The 23,383-nt window shown below is 36.9% G+C and overlaps 3 protein-coding genes across 7 annotated transcripts; all 3 read right to left on the reverse strand.

Annotated features, from left to right (window-relative positions):
* Nucleotides 1–200: 200 nt before the first annotated feature.
* LOC113497602 lies at nucleotides 201–6,226 on the reverse strand. 4 transcript variants are annotated; one of them, XM_026877198.1, is made up of 6 exons: nucleotides 5,915–6,226; nucleotides 5,101–5,263; nucleotides 4,831–4,936; nucleotides 2,071–4,762; nucleotides 1,854–1,997; nucleotides 201–1,766 (listed from the first exon to the last, which is right to left on the reverse strand). In XM_026877198.1, the coding sequence occupies exons 2-6, from the start codon at nucleotides 5,246–5,248 to the stop codon at nucleotides 1,524–1,526; spliced, it is 3,333 nt and encodes a 1,110-aa protein (XP_026732999.1). In that variant the 5' UTR covers nucleotides 5,249–5,263; nucleotides 5,915–6,226; the 3' UTR covers nucleotides 201–1,523. The 4 variants fall into 4 exon arrangements, with proteins under 4 accessions (XP_026732999.1, XP_026732998.1, XP_026732997.1 ...); XM_026877197.1 differs by lacking the exon at nucleotides 5,915–6,226 and adding an exon at nucleotides 5,484–5,677 and having other exon boundaries at nucleotides 2,071–4,672; XM_026877196.1 differs by lacking the exon at nucleotides 5,915–6,226 and adding an exon at nucleotides 5,484–5,677 and having other exon boundaries at nucleotides 2,071–4,732.
* A 533-nt stretch (nucleotides 6,227–6,759) lies between these two features.
* Nucleotides 6,760–9,973, reverse strand: LOC113497480. 2 transcript variants are annotated; one of them, XM_026877045.1, is made up of 3 exons: nucleotides 9,763–9,973; nucleotides 7,423–7,643; nucleotides 6,760–7,026 (listed from the first exon to the last, which is right to left on the reverse strand). In XM_026877045.1, the coding sequence occupies exons 2-3, from the start codon at nucleotides 7,630–7,632 to the stop codon at nucleotides 6,874–6,876; spliced, it is 363 nt and encodes a 120-aa protein (XP_026732846.1). In that variant the 5' UTR covers nucleotides 7,633–7,643; nucleotides 9,763–9,973; the 3' UTR covers nucleotides 6,760–6,873. The 2 variants fall into 2 exon arrangements, with proteins under 2 accessions (XP_026732846.1, XP_026732845.1); XM_026877044.1 differs by having other exon boundaries at nucleotides 9,672–9,973.
* A 68-nt stretch (nucleotides 9,974–10,041) lies between these two features.
* LOC113497482 lies at nucleotides 10,042–15,409 on the reverse strand. The gene is made up of 3 exons (XM_026877046.1): nucleotides 15,238–15,409; nucleotides 11,653–11,858; nucleotides 10,042–10,809 (listed from the first exon to the last, which is right to left on the reverse strand). Exons 1-3 carry the CDS (start codon nucleotides 15,290–15,292, stop codon nucleotides 10,672–10,674), a joined length of 399 nt encoding a protein of 132 aa, XP_026732847.1. The 5' UTR covers nucleotides 15,293–15,409; the 3' UTR covers nucleotides 10,042–10,671.
* Nucleotides 15,410–23,383: the final 7,974 nt, after the last annotated feature.

The following is a 23,383-nucleotide window of genomic DNA, read 5'->3' on the forward strand; positions in this document are numbered from 1 at the left end:
TTTCGTTACAATTGATAATCGATTTAGTAATGTCACAGGCCCTTCGGACAAGAGCGAAATTATCAATCTATATACCAGATACTAGAGGATTTTTAGTATAGAACAATACTATAAAACACATGATTCGTCAGCAACACTGAACATTAGAAGAGTAAAACTAAAGGGTGAAGAAACTAATCAAGAAATTCGAAACGACCAAATACAAAATAACTCTTTTATTATCATAGGAGTTCCTTGCCATAATTTTAGGTAAATAAGTTAAATAATAAAATCACAACTTAATGAATACTTAAAATTAACTCGAACGTCGTCAAATTTGAAATTTAGAATTTAATCACAATCACCAACCTGTATGTGTCGCCGAACATTACTCCGAAAGCTGACGTCGTAAGCAATTCACTTATTTTCTATGGCAGGTAAAATGGACTCAAAAATTAATTAAAAAAATATTTAAATACCAATGTGGAACACCAAACGAACAAATTAGATAAAAAAATGTTATTGCACGTACATATATATAAAGACAGTACTAAGTTTTGAAAGGCTCGCCCGAGCCGCAATAAGTCCCATTCCCAGGGTTCATAACGTCGTCCAGTTTATCGTTATATGGGAGCATCGGACTTGTTGCGACCCGACACTACATCTTTTTGGGAATAAATTTTACGCGTGTTTTGTAAAAATTAATGTACAATTATTAATTAGTGGCATGGCGCAGGGTTTCCAAGACAACTTAAACTTTTAAGTTCAAATTTTTATACATCTACTCCTTTCTATTTACATGTTTCAAGAGAATCGTACAACTAGTTATTAAGCGTGAAAAACGATTCAAATTATCAACTTTTACCTAAACATACATCACAGATAGAGATATAAAAAAGAACTAATATCTATTCGACGTGTTGGTTGCATGAGCTGTGGACATCAATGTTCTAATGTGGCTGGGTATCGTGGGACAAAGAAAACTAAATTACAACTGACGTCGCATCAAAACATAAATTTGTTTTTCTGCACATAAAATCAATACGGATTATTATTATATAATGAATCAATGGAAGAAATAAGAAAATCGAAATATACAAAACGAAATTACAAACTAATCGTGCAAGGAAAGAGAGAAACAATAGACAACGCATTAAGTTTTGCCCCGTCGTTCGGAAGCTAATAAAGTCCATTCGAAAAACTGGCAAGCACTTACACATTAAATTGATAATCTTATGTATTATAAGTTCTGATAACGTCACTGACATTTGTTTTAAAAAATAATTTGCTATTTGACTAGAGGTTGCTTATTTTAAACCTATTCATAGTATCGACCAGTTTCAGAATCGTACTAGACAGATGATCGCAGATTTTACGTGAGTAACCATCTTTTGGACGACCTCGTCGTTGAAACAAATAAATATATAAATAAAAAAAGTTTAAACAAAAAAATAATACTCGAAAAATTTGAATGGCGAAAGAGTTCCTCTCGGTACAGGAAGATTTTCTTCAGAGCCTTAACTTAGTGTGAATAAAGTGCCTTATCACTTCTTATCATCTGCGCTCGATTTAGGATCGCTTTTCTTATTATCTTCGTTCTTTACTTCAGCGATGGTAGCGTCGACAGAATCTTTTTCATCCTTTTTGTTGGTGTTATCTTGAGAGTCTGCGACGTCCTGAGTCTTGGACTTTGATTCCCATTTGTTTTGAAACTCTTCATTCAACATTTTCTCAAATTCACTAGAAATTTTATTGACATTCTTTTTCATAGTGGGATCTGGATAGCTCTGGAACCAAATTTATACTTTTTACGTTGAACCTTACTTTGGCATAGTTTATAAAATCAAAATAGAATTACATTTTTGTATAGTTACCTTAAGGTAAAGCCGCACGTTGTTGAAAATTCGCCTGAAATCTTGCACGACTTGATCATATTCGGTATAAGAAGAATTCTTCAGTTTAGTTGATATATCATGAAGACACATTGGATATTTCACTACTTCGTAAAATCTAGGCGCCTGAAATTTATGAAAGTCTTACTTAAAGCCATGACTCTCATAGAATGACGTTTAAGAAAATACAAATACTCACCACTTTTATATCCATATCATGTTGAATAAATGTGGCCTCGTTGATTTGAGATAGATTTGTTAGTATTGCCTCAAACTTCTTCACAGTATTTGCCGCCAAAGGCTTCTTCTTCTTGGGATGGTACCACATTCCTGACACTGCGACTTTTGGTTTTCCACCGGATTTCTTCTGATTGTCATCTCGCACGTAATTACCAGATTGATCAAAATTGGGGCAACGAGTATTTTCCTTTTTCTCCTCGTCATTTCTACTGTCAGGAACTTCCAAGGGGTCATCAGGTTCAAGAGATTTTGTCTCAGAATCAAGGAGTTTTACAGTATCTTCAACAAAGATAGATTGATCTTGAGTCTTAGTTAATATGTAATCATTTTTGGCTGATTGTTGATTCCATACACTAGTGAGATCTTTGGACATAAAGTGGTTGGATAGTCCGGTAGACCACGCATCGTTTTGCTCCACACTAAGTTTGACTTGCTTTAAATCTTCAGAAAATTCGTCTGTTGCACTCAGACCCAACGCATCGTATAAACGGGCCGTGTCAGATTTGGATCCTTCATGAATAAAATCCATTAGCTTCGGAGCGGACTGTTTAGCAGCTTCCCAAGCACGGTCTGATGTCATAGAGCTAAGCAGATCAAGAGAGTCTGCGGCTCTCATATCTAAGCAAGGTATAGCATGTCTAGGAATCATTTTTTGATCTTCACCAAATATATCGTCTGTACGCCTGGACATTAAGCAAGGCCATGCTTCGAGATTGTATTTTGGTTGTGGAGCTAAAGTAACGGGTGGAAAGGGTACTTTCATTTTGAGGGCTATATCGTCTACTACAGAGTTGTCGTACACCACGTCCTGAGAGGATCCTTGGACAAATGGTGATATTGGATCGGCTGGTTTAATCGGCACTTTGTAACTGCCGGGTTTCATATACACTTTAGACATTTCGTGAAACTCATCGTTTTCTGGATCAATAAATTGCACGGGGCCAGAGATATTATTTGAAATCGTCACAACATTTGATGGAATTTGAATATTGTGAGCGTGATGAGTTATAAAATCGCTAGGTTCTTTTTGGACCATCTGACCCCATGCCGCAAAAAAATCAGCCTCTTCCTTTGTGTCGCCGCAGCTATTGTTCTTCTGAACGTAGCAGCCTCTTATGTCGGCTGCCGCCGCCATGCTCGGTATTAATGTTTTCTCCACATGGCTCAAAGGAATCATTTTGGCTTTCAGTTCCATGTCTCTACGTTGCAATAAATCGCAAGGCATGTTACCTAATAGTGGTTGGCCGGGCGCTTTGCCCAGCTCCGCATCCATCTTGTGTTTCAGTTGAGTGTAAAGTTCCCGCTGGTCGGCATGGCACATACCTTCAAGAGCTCGAAAATCAGGAACATTAGTAATAGTCCAAGATTGGCGTGGCTTGGCTTCACGTACACTGCACGGGTCGCACTTGTACTGAGCTTTCTGGTAGTTATCTAAATCAGATTGATCATTCAAAGGATAAAAATTGTGCGAGTTTGGTGGTTGTACTACGGGATACTTTTTATATGCTACTCCAGATCGTGCAGGCCATGGGCCTTCGTTAAAGCTTTGAGAAGCTGTTTGCGGCTGGTTCTGTACCCACGGAGGTTGTACTGCGTTGAACGGCTGAGGGGAAGCGTTCACTGGACGCGGAGTACTCGCGTGAGGCTTGGCTGGTTGGAACTTATTCTGATTTTGATTGCGTGGTGCGGCTGAGTTGGTAGCGTAATAGTTATGAGTGAAGCTTTTCTGTTCCATGGTGAAACCATGGTCAAGGCACTTGAATGTTTTATAAATGTGAGTTAACATTTCTTTAGTAACAGCTTGCCATTGCACGAAGCACTCCCTTATGTTAGGACTATAGTATTTGTTTTCGATTCTAGAAAATGTGTCATGTTTCTCACTGAGCAGCTCTTTTACGCCTTTCCAACCATCTAAAATTCGTACAAAGGAGAAGATAAAGTTTTTGATGACCCATGGAATGCCTTGAGAATGCAAATTAGCAACGGCGCTATCAGGTTTTTGAACATTAGATCGAGTTTTGGCACAGATAGAGTGTATATTCTTGAAGCAAGGTCTGTTGTGATGTGCGATTGCTATATTTTCAGCATCAGTACAAGCCTCCACAGCTAGTTGAACAATTTGATTCGGAATCTGATCATGAATTACGATCTTGTCTAGGGCAGTGAGCAAAACCTCCGAAGAAACCGAAGGCTTATTCTTGTCTTCGTCCTGATTGGATGCTTTCTGATTTTGATTTTGTTTTTGATTATTAGAATCAGTTCGCGAGTCAGGTATGTTGCAAAGTTCTGATACCATTCGTTCTCCTTCGACAAAGAAATCAAGGCTAGAAGTGGATTCCGAAGTCAAGTTCCGTTCCTTCCGCTGGCGGTCTACCTCGGTGCTGTTGTCCTTGTAGCGTTCGTGATAGCGAGGGTCAGCGCTGTACGCGTTGCGCTTGTCTTGACTTTTCACTATTTTCTTCTTTGCGCCAGTTCCGATCGGTTCTTGATTGGAGATAGACCAGGAGCTTTGGGATCGCCTGTCCGCGTTGACGGTTCGGTCGCCTATCATCCCAGGGCCGCTGTAGTTAGGTGAAGATGGATCAAAAACAAGGCCAACGAGAGGGGAATTAGGCGGCGAACTAAAAGTCGGAGCCGATGGATTGTTATATCTGCAAATAATGGAGGTATTCAATTTTTATTTCATATGAATATGACTCCATGGACTGGACGCTTATACCTTGGATTTTGGTACTGCTGGCTTGACGCGGTAGCTTCGTAAATCCCAGTTGCAACGCGGCAGTACGTAGCCATGTTTTGGTCCGACAAATCTTTACTGGAACATCCTACAAAAAGAAATAGAGCTGATGAAAAAAAAGTATTTCAGAGCGGCATAATTATGTTGGGATAAAGTCCTCACGCGTACAAAAAGTCATCTAGATTCTAAGAGTGATACTCGATTGAAATTGACCATAAAAGAATGCCATTATAAAAATATCAAGGTACGTACCATAGTTCTTCTGTTGCATCACGGCGTATTGGTGCTGGGGCTGGTAGCCGTCAGCCTGGTGGGACATGCCCCGGTCGCGCCCGCCATCGGGACCGCTGTCCCGGTACTCCCCCGTCTTGCTCGACACGCCCCCACCATACTCTTGCATTGGGCTCGCAAATGTCTATAAATCAATAATAAATTTATTTATTTTTATTACAAAATCATTTAATGTCTAGGCAGTAGTACTAAGTACCAAGTGCTGAAAGTATCGACTTTATAAATAACGACAATGTTGCGCTTAAGTATTGATGAGTTTTTTGTCAAATAAGACAAATTCTGCAGATTAAAAAAAAAATGATTTATTAAAAAAAATCTAATAATATAAATTTCAATCGTTTTACAATCATATTTTCTTGCGATTGGATTATTGTAAAGTTGCTCTGTTTAGAATTTAGGGTAGCCATCAGATAACGATTCAGTGTCTTCTGTTCCAATTCTCGATCCAAACCAATATCTTCCATGGTAACACATTAAAGGTTTTCATGTTTTTTTCTCAAATTGAAACTTCATTGATATTAGACGTTAAATCTGAATCGAGTATGACGTAATGAGAATAATCTCGTATAGATCTAGTTGGTGTCCGATGACGAGATCACTAAACGAGACATTTACCGAAAATTTTCATATTTTCTGCACTTTATACGTTCTGTCACGGAGCTAATCGCAAAAATACTATACTACTTTGCAGTCTCTACGAATCTTTCAAGAGATCGGAACTTTTCACCTGAAATGTCTAAGGGAAATTTAGAAAAAATATTTTTAGTCGACTCACCGATTTGTTAGCACCTGTGTCCTTCCGCAGGAGGTCTTTAATTCTCTCAATACATATTACAATAAATAATACCTATATGTGATTGTCAAAGTATCCGTGTCTATGTTTTACAACAAATATTTTTTTAATCTTACGTATTAACCAATATGATTTAACACGATTTGGATGATTCCAGGTTTAACAACTATTGCTTATTTTCTAGATTTCTCAGTATAGAACATTTATAATCATGATATTTTATTCACTACCTTCGATGTGAGTTGGATAATGTATGACTTGCCAAATAATTGAAACCAACCATATGATTTCGTTCATTTGTTTCTTGACGTTTTCCATTTTTGCTTTTCAGAAGCGGGAACTAGCGGCCATATGTGTGAGTGCAAACTCCGTGCAGTTTGGAATCATTCCTGTCGTTGGAAAAAGGTGGCGGAACAGTATGCAGCCTGTGATAACTTCTTTTGCAATTAAAATTATATCATTGTGTTGTAACACTGGATACTACCTTCATTGTGATGTTGGCACAGAGAAATATCGTAATTGCGATCTGTATGTAATACTCTTTCCGCACGCAGGTCTGCTACCTCGACATCATGCTTATGGTCAGTTATTGATATGGTACTTTCAGATATTCCAGTGAATTTAAAATTATTACTTCATCTACAGGAGCTTGAGTTTTATAGGATAGTGTTGGGGGGGGGGGGGGATCTTCATAACAATCCTGCAAATCTCGAAGCAGAAAAGAAGAAAGTAATAGGTAGTCTATATCCATCTTTATATCTTATCGCTTTGGACGTTTTATATTAGAAAAAAGAACAAATATTAGCAATAATATAAAACCAACAATATAATTATTGAATTTATTTATTATTTTTCTCACAGTGCTGAGTCATTTGAGTTGAGTTTTTGAGAGCATTTGAACATCTTCTTTTTTAAAAAGGTTACTAAAACATTTGAACGGGTCATTGACAAATAGTTTTTCCGAGGAATATAATGGTTGTAGTGGCGAGAAGGGCGGTCGTGGCTGTGGTCTCCGGAGCACCATTGCAGAAGTCTTTCAGACAGGAACAGACCTCCTGCCTGCCACCGTATCCTGCGCGGTGGTAGCACTGTCCCTGAGAATGCACAAAACAAAAATAGTTTCATTTATTACTAAGAATGTATGCTGGTAAGTTTACCTACAACCTTCAAAGAAACTCAAAAGGAGGTTGATATAGAAAAACTTTATTTTCGATGTAGCCAAAAATTTCCAAGATTATTGGGAATGTTATATTAATAATAACCGTTTAAACGTAAGCAAAACGGATGTTTTGGTCTTTTCCAGATCTGCCATGGCCCATCTTCCGTTGAAATTTGACTTTTTAGACAGTCTTCCTATCATCATCATCATCCACAGCCCTTGTCCTCCCACTACTGGGCATAGGCCGTTTTCTGTGAACCTGTTCCCCCCTTATCCAAACACTCTACCCGAGATTTTTGCTACGTTATCGTCCTATCCTTTCTGTAGTTACCTTAAACTTAGTCTCATCCCAGCCACAACCCCTGATGACCCTGCTCTCTGGCACGCGGCCGTTGACCCCGTAGTCGACGTGCTGCACTATCTTGCGGCACAGCGTGTGCGTCACACCGCGGTCGTGATCGGAGCAGTTCCTCTTCAAACTGTCTGGCAACTTGGTCTCCAGGCAAAGGCTGTTGGTCGCGCTGTTGCATTCGTAGCACATAATTGTTGAACCTGGCGGAGAGAGATAAATGGATACCACAAGTTTCTTTGGCAGACATGCATATGGAGATACAATTTAATCCCTTCCTACTTTTGTACGTTACGTACCTGAAATCTATTCAAATAATGGCAAAAGTACCATTAAAATCAAAACTAGACTTGGTGACCATGTGAATTAGTCTGTAAGGTATCTATCAATGACAAATCTGACTTGATTTCCAAACCTTACATAACATTCAGTCGTTAGAACACTCCTCAATTTTTCTCCGAAATTCCGAGTCATTATAGTCGTGTCACACAATACCCTGTCATTAACGTGAGTGATCGTGATTCACGATTTTAATAGAGATTCATTATTCTACACGTAATTTCCATTGTCAAATTGTGTTGGTAAGCATTGAATGCTAATAGGAACTCTACGTCACATGTTTTGGTTGTAATTTCACTAGAAGCATATAGTTGCTGGTAAGAACCCGAATCATAGTTTATTCATTTTCTCATTTATTTAAGATCTTGAGACTAGTACACATAATTTGACTATTTAAACAAGAAGACAAACAAGGCCAAGCTACTTCTCGCCTTAAACACATATACCTTCAGCGTTAAGTCTCTGGTAAAAGTAAATGCTTAGTAGATCAAGTGTTATAGAAAGTGCGGCACCATAAGGCTTGTAAAACCCAAGTGTGTTTAATGCTGTTGGCTAATTCAATATGAGAAAACATTTTGACCCATGTTGACTTAGAAATCTCGACACCTCAGTATGGGCTTATTATTAACCATAAATTTATTATAATAGTTATAATAAGAGACTAAACATTCTACAGCTTGCCACAGACCTCCGAATTGGGAAGGTTTGAGCTCTCTGCGGGTTGCTGATCAGATTCCAATAATTGGAATCGAGGTTCCTTCGTGATTTCTAGTACCTTAGGATATTAAAGAAAGTCCTTTATACGTAATATATATTTGAAAAAGTCACATCCTTTTTATAGTTATATCCTTGTCTGCCTGTGGGTTATCATTGTTGTCCTGGTCATGGTTTACAGGAGTTGAAACGAGGGGCGTATGTGGCGGGCTCTTCGATTGCGTTGGAACCGAATCTGCATCTCATGCTTAGAACCGCTTGAAAAATAACAGCTTCGCCCCCTACCAAGATCATGATCACACTAATAAATAAAGTGACCGTGCTCCAAAACAGGATGCGGGATTCCGTTCCCAGGTGCCCTAGATATTCATAGCTTGCCTAATGTACACAATTTAAAAATAAACCACTCGCGAACCATTCCCACGTAATAAAATTGTTACAATTGATGGTGAGGTAATTTGCGGTTTGACTTAGAAATTTAAAGATTTCGATAGGCCTGAACTCTGTTACATCGTTTTTTTTTTGGAATGGTAAAATATTGTAGATATTGTACACTGAAAGATATTGTAGATGATAAGTAGACGGTTATTAGAACTTAAATAAAATAGCAATATTTAGTAAGTAGTTAAGATTTCCATGATAATTAGTTCATATTTAATTTACTAGTTTTACCCAACTTCTTTTTTCAAAGGCAATAATTTCGTAATATTGTTCCGAATAAAACAAACTCTTGTTAATAAAAAAATTACTAAACCATCTGCATGGCAATTAAATTACCCAATTCGCACTAACCGAGAGGATTATGAACTGATCGTAGCAATCTCGAAAGAAAAAGCGCCAAACATCCTGCCCTTGACCGCCTTAACATGTAGCTTATTATGTTCAAGGGCCATAACGAGAACCGCATGCTTTTCTTTTAATAGTAACTCCAGTTTTCTATTGACGAATAGGTAAGTTATCAAAGTTTATCAGTAGATAATTAAAAACGTTACAGTTGTGAAACTTTCTTATGTGTGTCTAAATCCTTTATCCATTTCAATATTTCTGAAGTGGGTGGAAGTTTCAAATACCTCAATCACCATGAAACACGACATTGACACCATAATCAAGCCAATTTGAAAAGCAATCAATAAAGTAATCAAATAATAAAGGCTAATGAAGTAATAAAATAAACTAACCGTATTGAACAAGTCCGAGAACAAACAGAGAGATGAAGAAATACTCCATGCTGGTCCGCCTGGTAACCACAGCTTTCTAACGAGCACTCACCACATCTGACGCTGGTAGTCCGGCCCGAAGCCACGAGGTTGGATCCAGTGCAACCCGCCTTACTACCGCTACAGGATGTGCTTCGTTGAACACAACACCGGAACACGGCAATTCAGACTGTTAGGTGATTTTATTAGGTCATACTAGATTACGAAAACCAATTTATTCAATTGTCATTCTCAATCTGATATAGTTGAATGAATTGATCGTTGTTGATTGTGAAACGAATACAGATTTTGATCCAAATACCGATGGTAGATATACAAATGATAGTCCAGATCATGAAAAACTTTTAATAAATACATTCGCAAATTACAAACACAACAATGAAGCTCCGCTAAATAAAATGTACAATGATTGCGGCTTTTGTGACTTCGTGATTCTCCTACGATGCACTAATATATATTGGACTGAGTAAAGTTCATAATTGTACGTTGTGGTTCCTTTATGCATAATCCTCATTTTATTTACATCGATGTGTTAATTCATTAACGTGTGCACGCCACACATATTCATTTACAGCAACAGGTATCCATACAAATAAATTACAAACACCTATACATACATATACTTGCTATATTATCTATTTTAACATCTAAATCTATCAGCTCATTGATTCCGCCAACTATATGAGCACTCTTAACTTAAGCCTCAATAGTTCACGAAACACTAATTTAATAGTTCTTTGGTACATACGAGTATTATTACTAAAATAACAGGAGTAGTGTTGTTTAGAATCTAATTGTATGCAGACATTATTGGATATAAAAATTCATTTATGGCAGTGAGTGTTTAAGACAAGCTCAAAAACAACTAGACGTGCCTGCTGTTGGTCCTACTTCTGAACTTAATGATATGTTCCCTTCTGGAGGTGTGGTGTGTGTTGCTGGACAGTTGGCGCGGAGTGACCTAGAACCTCAGGAGCGCGAAGGTGAGCAGCATGAGGCCGGTGGCGGCGAGCGGGATCGAGGCGGCGTTGCAGCCGTCCTCCAGGCACGAGCACACCTCCTGTCTGCCTCCGAACCCTGAGCGCTGGTAGCAGCGACCCTGTGGACGAACATACATCACATTACTTGTAATAATTTTGTTACAAACGCTATCAGAATCAGCTAAATACGAAGGTCAAAAATGACTTATGCGGCTTCCGTCGTTCATGTCATGTCATTGATAATAGTTAATCGTCCCGAATAATCCTGTACTACACACAACATTCAATTATTTTTAGCACCTAATGTGGCGTTGTATCACTTTGTTAGCAGCACATCGTTAATATTGTTTGTCATACGAAACTATGTCAATACCAGCTATTTGCACTTCGTTAGAGACCGCGAAAGAAATAACAAACGGGTAGATTTAGTGCGAGAATGTTAATTAGAATGGTTCTATGAAGGTTTCATATACTTAGGTAATAAGATTTTCAGTTATTTAAAGATTAACTTGTCATGGATGCTAATAGGCTCTCCGAAGGCAGGAAACGGCTTAAGATTTTTTTGCTTTTAATCCATAATTGGGATTGAGTAATCTTGTGTCAGTGCAAATAGGGAACTCAGTATTTGCATAAGTACCTGCACTGAGAGATACCTACATTTCACTTTTGCCTTATTATGTGGTACATATGTATTTGATTTGCTTTGAATAAGTTTACAGGATCAAAAATATATTTTTTTGGGTTGAAAATCTTACCTATCATTATTAGATCGGCATTAAAAACTTTTCTAAATCAAACTTTTTGCGAAATTTAGTGGCTTTGACCAGTCTTTCAGACCACTTTGTTGATTTTAATAAAACCTTTCAGAGCAACTCAAAAAAAAAATCATCTAACCTATACAACCTATTTCCACTTCATCTTCTATTTTAATCCACTAGATTTCAAAATTCACAAGTTCTCACCTTGTAACTACTGTCGTCCCATCCACATCCTCTAATCACACGGCTGTCGGGGGGCATCCCGTTCATCTCGAACTCCACCACCTGGGAGATCTTCCGGCACATGGTGTCCTTGGGCCCGCACGGCTGGCGCAGCGAGTCTGGCAGCTTCGTCATCAGGCACCGCGAATCGTTGTGACTGTTGCATTGGTAACATGTGATTGCTAGTCCTGGGGAACAAAGATACGAATTAGTACACTTTTTGGAACTGCCATAATTGTTAGGACATTTGCACTGCACTGTTGGCCAAATGGTAAAGGTCGCCTGAAACATTTTGCGAAACGTCGAAGGTTCGATCATGTCGTAAGATAAGATTATGAGTAATTTAGATGGTTATGAAACCGCTGACACAAGGAATGTATCCGTTAGTCCATTGGTGGTTTAAAAAAACACTGTTTGTTAAGTTGTTTCAGTGAGTATGTTTAATAAATACAGTTTTATTTCATGATACATAATCTTTTACTAAGTACAAATTACAAACCTTAAAACTGGCTATTTAATCAAAAGCCATACTTTCTACCACCTAACCTATCTAACAAAATCCAATACAATAAGACGGCTCAAGCTAGATGAAAGGGACAAATAGATTATAGACATCCGCCGTTACCAAGGAGACGTAAAAAATTCCATGACGTGAGAAAATAAACGGATATGAACGATTGTGGGCTTCAATACTGTACGATTTTAATACCCACGCACCTCGTCTGACCGTCTGACACACCTCTACATTTGATCCAATTGCTTTGCACTGAATGAGGAAGACAATTTATTGAGGTATCCAGTTAAGAAACCATCGCCACTTATAAAGGAGATTGGTTTCTTATTGAAGACTAGCTTTTGCACCCGTGTGTGCCAGCATTTATGATTATTTTTATGAGAATGTTATTTGAAATAGACTTAAACACTTACCTTTATCTTGCTTAATCAGTTGATTTAATTTAACTAGGAAAAAATATTATGAAGTGGTTTCTTAGGTTTACGCGAATGTTAGACATTGAAATGAAACTACTTTTACGGATTTTTTTCGGCGGCGGTGTTTGACGTCAGCTATGTGTTAGAACACATAGCGTCAAACACCGCCGCTCAACGAAGTCTGCAGTCGCCGAACATGCTGAAGGTTCCAGCCATTATATTAGATTTGACCAACCACAGATCCTCGCTAAAGAATCCACATTCCTACCTAGGATGTTTCGCGAGGCTATTGAGATTAAAAAACACCCTTATTTCAATAGAGAAGATGGCTGGAAGATATCACCTACTTGGGATCCAATAATAAATAAACTCAAGGCTAAACCCAAGAGCAGCGCTGCAAGACATCAAGACACAGTGAGCTCATACTGCATAGTTCGGACCACAAATAATTAATTAAAATATGAAGGTAGAACGAGCAACATCTTTTGTCAAGACGAACACCATCTCAGTCTGCCCGTGACCATGATACCTGCAAAGGTTTCGAAACGTCGCGGTCGGGAACTAAAATCTAAAATATTATGAAGTTATTTGAATATAAAGAATACATTTTGTACATGTTACATGAATTCATGAATACCAATAATAGCGTGGCGTAAAGAGATCTACTCTCAGTGTAGCAACAAAATATTGAAGGCTTAGTATAAGCTGTCGAAAGATTTGCATAAATGCTTACAGTTTGTTTTACGATATTAGTCGAAGATTTGACCTTCAAAAGCAATGCTATTTGAATTATGGAGCTTTTTGCCGGTTTAGATTCATAGAAAAAAAACAGAACTGTTTTCATAGGGCTATTACTGTAACGTTTTAAAAGTGTATTTAAAACAGTCTTCTTGAAATACAAACTTTTGATTTTGAATTTTTGATATAGAAAATATTGGAATACTGTTTATTTTTATGGTTATTTACTGTATTAACGAGTAAGTAATATTAGTTTTCAGAAAATGCAGGCCTTAGTATGCCTTATTTCCGGAAATTTTAATGTCACTTTTTCTTCTCGTATTTCATAGTTCTATGCAATCGTTTAATGCTCGTTATATCATATTTTACAGGTAGGTAAGTACAGTCACAGTTTCCAGTAAGTATTTAATTGTAAAGTCTAGAAATTTTGGTTTAAAAGTCACCACCTGGTCTAAACTCCAGTTTAATCCAGGACCCTAAGCCACCCAGCCTATTTCCCCCATTGCCATTCCAGCACCTTGCTTCATCCATTTAACTCACGTCGAAAATCAAAGCCAAAGAGTCAAGTTTGTAAGTATGGATATTTGTTCTTCTTCCACGCAAAAACCACTAAACGGATTAGGACGAATCTTAACACACGGATAGTTTATAACCAGGATTAACAAGCACATAGGATAGTTTTTATCCTGATATTATGTTTCCGTGGGATCATTTTCGATTTTTAGCGAGCGTGCCCGCGGGCAATAGCTAGTATTGCATAAAAATGCTCAATTTACCACCTACAGACGTCAGGAGTCCCCGCCCGCTTTCCTACGTCATTTGCCATCGATCATTAGATGCCACCATTATTTTCGATATAAGTCTTTGACATATCTATCTATAAATAAAGTACTAGGTATTTAATTAAAATGATGTCTAGGTAAACTACGTGAAACTAGGCAACGTCTCCAAGGACCAATTTATTTTTGTAAAATGTCCATTTGTTATAGTTCTGAGACATGTAGTTTGTACAGATTTTTAACCATTAATTTAATCTACGAATTTTAACGTTTACTGCTTTAAAATTGTTTATTATTTGAATCAATAGGAAGAAAGTTTTTAAAACGATGTTTTTGCATATCATAAATTCTCCAAATCATAACAACGTTTTACACTATATTTTTATAGATCATAGGTATACATTTTATAAAATCTGTGCTAGTTTAAAATAGTATCGATCCATCGCTCGTAAATGTGGCGAACGTTAAGTGAAAATGTTAAAAGCTATCGTAGCGGTGGTTAAATGAAATCAAGAGCAAACCACATATTTGTATATATGTGTGCTATTAAGCTTTTTGATAATTGAGCCAGAGAGGTTAATGCCATTTCCTTATAACGACAGATGGCCCTTAAATCAGCTGATTGCCGCCCCACGCATTTACGACATGTTACAAACACGTAATAATATAACGACTCACTCTATTTCTCGTAGCGCTTGAATAACACTCGTAGGCATTGACATATATAAGGACATAATAATTATTTTAGGTATTTCAAGACATGAATATGCAAGGGCGTTAGAGATATCTTCAAAATAATACATCACTATTATAGTAAAAATATGTTATGAACGATTGTAACATCTTGCTCCTACTCGTGGTCTTTTAAACACTACAGTATCCAGCGACGGTATAAATTTTCAATATTCAGGCATTTAATAAAATGAAGATGAGTGGCGTAAGTGATGGATAGGCTTTATATATTAAGGACCAACATTGCATCATCAAATCAAAAATCGTAGCAGACGGCTACGAAAGCTCTCGAAAAGAAACAAACTACGAAAAACAGCTTTCATTAGAACCAACATTCTTTACGGTAATTTAAACACGTACAAAACACTTAATTGAATAAAGCACAAACCTTGTTGTAGCAAACTGCATATTACCGCCAAAAAGCAAAATAAAGCAAGCGCCATTTTGTTAAGTTGATCAGGTAGTCGCCGGTTCTGGTCGCCGCGTACCGCACGCGCTGCGATCACTTGCTCACTGACTATTCACACTACGTTAGAGGCTATATCTACTACTAAATGTGCACCGCTTATTCAATTGCTCTAATACTTTTATAAATTGACTGCTATGTATCGTTGAGTATCGGTAATTCCTCGTTCAGACATAATACTGCTTGATAGGGGCTGAAATTTCGAAGTAAGTCGAGTTGTTACTGGTTGTGATTAAAGTTAGCTCAGAACGATATCTCAAGGTTGGGAACTGCGTAGAATATTTGCGTGATCGTGTGTAGTTTAGTCGTTTATAACCAGAAGCGTGTATCGTTTGTTTTATAGACATTCGATCGATGCTTAGTATCTAAGGGATTTTTAGCGACGTAAAAGTAAAAAGATTTTTTTTTATATAAATTGGAATAAAGTTTATTCCAATTTATATAGATGGAGGTAATGGAATCACGATGCGGACATTCGTTTTTTGCATTTTTTACAGATCCTCAGAAGAAAACCGCATGTTTTAATGGTCTTAGGGCGCGTTAACTACGACGACCAGTTTTAACTTCTTTTTTTAAGGCAGGATTACAATGTAACAAAAAAATATTGTATTATCAAGTCGCAATTTTTTTTTTGTGTATAGCAAATGATTGTACTGTAAATATTTAACTCTGTAAAATTTTAAATATATCCAAAGCAACCCTTAGACATAAAAAAGTCGCTAATTACAAGCTTCCACATGTAGAAAAAATAATACTTGAAACCTACCGATAGACAAAGTAATTTATTAACTTAATTTTTTTATATGTTTCGTGTAGTATCCGGTGCCATTATACGATACCTATCCAGATAAGGTATCCTACACTCCTAGTGTTGGAATGTCACATTGTGACTATTGTGTACTATTGTTGACCATTTGTATGTGATCACACAATATAGCCAAGGTCACAAAGGTCACCTCCGGTCCTTTAGAATTTACAATGAAGACTGATGATATTCATTACGCACCTTCCTCATTTAGGGTAAGCAGTAGAGGCTTATAAGAGAGATGTTTTCTATTTTTGTGTTAGAAATCTGTGATAATTACGAAAAGTTTTTTTTTACTACCGCTTAGGGATAGATATAGATGCATGAATTTATCGTGTTTGGAATTGGAGACGATTGCAGATTTTTTATTTATTGGTATCCCATTGCTTTTCAGGCAAAAGGAATTAAAATTTTGACTTTGACATATTTGAATGCTAACTCGATGAAAATGAACATTATAAAACGTGACTAACAATGAAATAGAAGACATGTTTGAAGTAAGTAATGTTTCTTCTGTATTTATAATAATGTAAACAGGATTTATTAGGTAGCATTAAAAAATAACATGAGACTATTATACATATTTTCTTTATTTTTAAAAACCAAAGACCAGGACAACATTTTTGGCAAGTCTTTAGGTACTTTTGGGAATATAGAGAGACTGCACGGTTAGCCGAGTGTCGCAGGTTCGATCTCCGCGCAGGTCAAGCATTTGTGAGATATGCTGTCGTGAGTCTGAAGAGAGCCACAATAACATTCATTCAAGCAGGGATGTTATGGATATATAATTTCGGAACCGGATACGGATATGGCTATTTGTAGAATATAATATCGGTTTCTGTTTCGGTTATGGATATTCAATTATTTCGGATTATCCGATAGTTTCGGTTACGGATATTTTTTTTTTAAGGAACTGTACAATGAAAGGTGTCAGCTGTTTTGGATTTGTCAGTTTGACATGTCATTTTTACGATAAAGTATAAATAGTAAATATGATACATCGTTACAAGTTTGCCCTGTCCGAAACTATCGAGTTACGGTTACGGATATTTTTTTATTTCGGATATCCTATAGTTTCGGTTACGGATATGGATATCTATAACAACACTGCATTCAAGTTACATGCGCAAAGATAAGAACTAATCAAATCTCGTATTATGAGTACTAGACAACTGAAAAACATACTTACCTAAATACATACAATATTCAGACGCAGAACAAAAGATCGTGCTCATCACACAAACATTTGTCCTGGGTGGGAATCGAACCCACTGGACCAACTGGCTAGTCAAATTTCCAGGACAACATAACAAACAGACCAAGAAGATGAAAGAAGTATATCTCGAGAATCTGAAAGTACAAGAAAGTTACGTAATCCGGCGAGGTGCGCAGCTAGCCGCGGCAGATATCTGGCCATCAGCATCCGCCCCCGCGTCGCCCGCGCTCCGAGCCGCCATTTATCGTATCCTGTGTATACGCACACGACATACTCACTTCAGGACTAAAATTATTTTTTGTTTTCAATATTCTTCAGCCTCAGAAAGGAGGAGAGCGAAGTGGTTTTTGCTCGACAGTAGGACTGAAAGGATCAGGTAAAATGCCAAATGATCATTTTAATCTATTTAAATTGTTTTTTAAGGCTTGTTCTATGTCTTATAAAAGCCTATAAAGTTAAATCTCTATTGTAAACATTCAAATCGTGTTGCAAAAAAAGATTAAAACATTTATTAAGTAAGAAAGTAAGTACGTGTTACAAAATTTACGTAAGTTTATGCAAAAATAAATCACACTAAAAAAAACTACATAATAAATCAGCCTAGTAACCGAAATAAATACAAACTTTTAAAAGGTGTTCGTGCTAAAAGTGACGATCTAACTTTTCTGTATAACATGCCAACAAAACTTGGAGGCGCTTTCGTTTTTGTTTTATGCAGAACACCCTGTATTATTCGGAAAGGCAAGACATTTCAGCTAATCTAAAGATAACATTACCTACACATAGTTTGTTTTACTACTTTTAACTTGGTTTTGCGACAAGTCTCAAAATGTTTAAAAATAAATGTATCTCGTAGTTTCAACGTGACCTCTTTAAAACTACGTCATAAAGAACCTTAATACGCCCCAGACCATTAATTTAGCCCAAAAAATGTTGTCATGTGGCGAATTGAGGCGTAATAAAAGTGGTGACTAAAATAGAACACTAATTAATTTGCCTGCGCTGAATACTGAACGGCTTTTAGCCAAATGTAGCGCAAACTTACTCCAATTACTAATGCCTTTGTTTTTGCATTAACTCGATACTAGTTTGAAACATTTCGTTAGAGGTTAAAATAGGATTGGATAATTACACTCAATCAATACCATAATGGGTAGATCTTTAATCTCGCTTGCTACAGATTGGATATTTCAATCGTTATTTTTTTAAAGGCATTGTCGCACAAACGGCAGGAGTATAACTCTCCTTCTAATCCCCTTGCCTGCCTCTGCAGAATTATTACTAAAGGATTTTTTATGATGATGAGAAATCTAGAAAGTTGACATCCTTAAGTGTCCTATTTACTGAAGCACCAATGCACATTAAGTGTGACTGTGTTTACAAATGGTTGTGTTCTTGGTGTTATGTTTAGTGGCTACAACTATACGGTATGTTTGAAAACAATCACCACTAAATCACACAGCTATTAATAATCCGGTAGAAGTTAATAAATCAAAGTGTTATTACTACGCCGTGGGTGGTACCGTCAACTAGAGAAAGAGCTAATTTCAACTCAGAATTAATGGTAGTCGTTTATGAAATTCCTTAAGTGCTGTACGAATATCCTTAGTTCAAGAGCGAAGACTTTTAGCTTTAATCCCCTCTGTTACTAAAATATATCATTAGTTGTCATTAGTATCATTAGTATCGGGATATAATGCTCATACTTTTGTACATTTCAGCCTTGACGAAGTATAAGGATGTTACATAACGAAAAGCTTAGAATCAGGTCACAAACGCAAAGAAAGTAAACCCATACGGTCTTGGCAGTGTCTGCCGTGTTTCGTAATAAGTCAGGAGGTAATTTATAACCTTTCGTGACTCGGCGTGATTACCCTGAGTCTGCAGATACCCTAGATATAACTTCATGTTACTGAGTGCGGAAACATGTGGGTTGGATGCGTAATTATATTTCAGAACTACTTTTGATTTGAGAGAATGATTAGGCGTTCTTGGCCATGTACGGTTAGATGTGAGGCCGTTATTGATCTCCAAAAGAGCGCTGTTGTCTTAAATTGTAAGATCGTCTTGTGTTTTATTTAACTGCTGTTTTTGTCCTTGAGCTGTCCTGTCGCGGAGTAAACGCCACTTCACTCTTTCTATCTATGTATCCAGTCCGATGTGACTCAAAATTCAGCGAAGCATACATTATCAAAGGAGTCAAAATGGTTCCGCAATCTTTGTCAGGTCTTGTTATCGGCATGGCGGGGGATTGGAACACGGACACCCCTTCCCTTGGGGAAGGAAGTTGATAATGTCACTCTATTACTAACTAAACTAAAACCGCCGTGCTACGACATCCGCTATCTCCAGAAGGTCTGCCAAAACATATTTTGCCATTTAGGGTAGCACGTCATATGCTCGCTATTTTAATTAAGCCTATTGGTCTTGTGACCTTCGCATTAAAGTTCAGCCTAAACAATAAACCTAATTCAACTGGTAATTTAAAGTCGCACAGGGGAGAGCTTTTAGCAGAAATGACTTTCTTTTAATTGCTCATTAAGTAATTTGATACTGGTTCTTTATTACAAATTCAAAATCTACACGTGTGTTTAAGACCTAATATGAAAGGAAACACTAGTTGATCATTTCCATAATCGAGTTCAATTGAAATCGAGTTGATTGTTCTAAAATCAAACACTAGCGACGTTTTATACAGTGGCACGAGTTGGAACTACTCTCGATCGACTGCTAACGAGGCCGATAAGACTACATCGTTTAAATATTGTGTGGTTCGATGGTACTATTCCAAGGACAGAATACAAATTCGAAACAAAATAAAAAAAGAACCGTAGATATCAGTTTCCGAATCAACGTACAGGTGAACACAACAACGGTTAATTGCACGTAGATTTTTAGCCCTAAGAAAGAAAGTACTGGACTTTTTGTGTGGTACTGTGAAGGAAACTTCGTGAAACTTGTATAGGCACCAAATAATGGAATCTGAAATCGCCAAACCTCAGTGAACTAGCGTGATGATCAATGCTCAAATTTTTTGAGGAGGGTTGTTACTAACAGTGTGACATTTATTATAGCTTGGATATTAAAAACAGAGCAAATCCAGACTTAAACATGTAGAACAAAGTTCAGTCGATGTTTGACAATCGGTCATTAAATTCTGAATCGAGTCGTGCCTGTGGGTGTACGTATCACGTTCTCGCTACCTCGGCGGGAGACACAATTGTACCGACATTTAGCGTCCGGTGATCTGCCCCTCTTGCTACTTACCTTGCTGTTGCAACACACCTATACTATACCAACACAATACAAGGAATGCCTGAGACTAGCATTTTATTTGCAACGGTATTGGTTCATAGTCACTAGAATATCAGAAAATCTGCAATCAATGTTCTTTAGAATGATGTTGGTGAGCGCATAAATCAAAAATGGATGAACCAATACGACTACTTTTTTGTATATTCCTTAAAGTCCACGGAACGTAATACTTAATAAAAAAAACTGGGTATTCTGATTTTAAGGGGGTAACGGGGTACACTTTATCCCAGAATTCCCTCGGAAACGGGAACACGTAGTCGCGCGCAATAACTAGTAAAAAAAATATTACCCGATTGTGTCAATGGGGTAAATTTTTCTTCAAGAAAACTTAGTAACTTTTAGCATTATAACTTACGCAATTTTCTTTCAGAAAATTAAAAGCTTCAATATGACAGGTATTTATTCTTAGTACCTACATACAGACTATACGAGATATAAAAGGTTAATTGTTTAACAAGAACTCAGACGAGTGTGATGTTGTGATAGCATTCACAGACACTAACCCACATTCTACTATCGTAATAACTCATATCCTCACCAAATAAGAGAAGTTAGAATCACTTTACGTAATTTCCGCATCACAATTTGTCCTAACAGGGATGCTTAGCGGGGGATGTGGATTAAAGAACACAAGTATAAATAGGTATTACTGCCTTCTATCTAAATTCACAGTGTATTATTTATCTCTTCCTCTCCCTCTCTGCCATAAATAATGTGGAAACACGCATTGTTATATTCGCTTTCTTGCTGGTTTGTAAAATATTAGAGCATAAGGTATTTTTATTGTTATTCTTCACTGTTCTACATTCATACAGAAATATTAACACCAGCTGTTGCTTAATAGAAAATAATCTCACGGCAATACAAAATCGGGTTAAAAATCCTATCTTGTACCAAGTTTCGTCTAAATCCGTTCATTGTTTTTCGCTTGAAAGAGGATCAAACAGCCGCAAATACAAACTTACGCGTCTATAATATAGTAGGATGAGAAAATTTCATGAGATGCAATCTATTCATTTATTATAGTTTCTCCGTTAAGGATATCTTTATCAAACACCCGTATTGTCAAGGAACTAGCGTTTCATGATAAATTGATATAGACATCACATTGACATCAACTCCTGATTTCCTTGCGCATAGAAATGATTAAGTATAAGTTCATATAGCTAAATACGACAGCCGAAATGGTAATTTTAAGAGAAGAAAAACAATAAAGAGGTAATTAACATTTAGAAAAAAGGTAAAAAAAATATTCATTAAATATAAGCTAGAAACTTATTGAAAGCGTATTGAGTATTGAGTATTGAGTATTGAAGGCGATGTATCACCATGTAAGTTATTCCAATTTTCTCTTTTATTTTACGCCCCAACACATGCTTCACACCAAATTCATTCAGTAGGTATTATGGTGATAGGATACTGCTTTGTCCTCCACTTTATTTTTCCGAAGTTGGTAAAAAATCTGAAAGATCTTTTACAAACACATTTGCTCAATTTGGCTTGGTGATTTCAGACATCTATATGTTTATACGTACCCGGAATGTACATAATTTCAATCCAGGTTTTCTTACGATGATTTCCATTACCGTGGATGACAGTTATATCCTATAGCTACTCTTTATAGCTACAGTTATAGTTTAAACCCCCTACAACTCTATGCATGTAATACCAACATCTGAGAATCGATACTATCTTAGAGCTTAATGTATGGTGGTGTCAGTCTTACTAAATTACAGTTGTTAACAAACGGAAGAGACTTGGTCACGCAAGCCAACTACCCTGTGATTAGGCCACCTACATTCTGTCTATGACTGAATTACCGTTAGACTAACGTCGTTTTGTGGAAATTATTAAGAGTCTTATTAGTATCAAGGGTTCAATTCTCATTTTTTTAGATTCAGCCCCTTTAGCACAGTGACATTTTTAAAAACTTAAAATTTTGCAATCATTAACAAATCTGCAATAGCAAATTTGCATCAATCAAAATGTTCAAGTTCAAATGTATGTCTGGTGTTCAAAGTCATGTGTCTTTTCGAAATGAAGTTAGAGAGACTGGTCTAATGATCTGTAGGGCTTAGAGATGAGAAGTTAATTGAAAAAGCTGTAGGAAGAGTAACAGTCAATGGTGAAACATAAAACAGTTATTAAGAAGTAAGCAGCTCTTGATTTCTTTTTCCCCAAGAAAATTATCTCGATTTACGGTATTCTGGACTCAGGCACTTTTGCCTACTTCAGATGCGACGAATGACTGATGACTGGCAACTTTCATCCTCAAATCAACCTACATACGAAAGGGCAATAGAATAAAATCTGGGCAGTAACTACAAAAATATATCGATCCAAATAATATCGGTAGTGTAAACATATTTTGCTTGGACTAGTAAAGCAGTAAAATCATAAATTCTATAAATATTCGCCAGTTCACGGTGAGCTGACGTGGCGACGAGTTATGTAAGCAAATCTGAACCGACGGAATGAGTTCATGTTGCTTTCAAGGAGAGAAACATTACTATAGCTAGAATTCTGCTGTACTTTAAAATTTTATTGATTGAAAACTTCAAGAAGAACTTAAAATAAGGTCTTTAAAACCTTGATTAATCCTACTAGTTAAATAGTTTTTATCCCGATTTTATGTTCCATGAATTCATTTTTTATTTGCAACGGGTGGGCCCGCGGAGAAATGTCTTTAGCGAGATATAAGCAAAAATTGTAACCATAGCAACTGTCAGAAG

Source organism: Trichoplusia ni, chromosome 9, assembly GCF_003590095.1.
Source record: "Trichoplusia ni isolate ovarian cell line Hi5 chromosome 9, tn1, whole genome shotgun sequence".
In the NCBI taxonomy this organism is placed as follows: domain Eukaryota; kingdom Metazoa; phylum Arthropoda; class Insecta; order Lepidoptera; family Noctuidae; genus Trichoplusia; species Trichoplusia ni.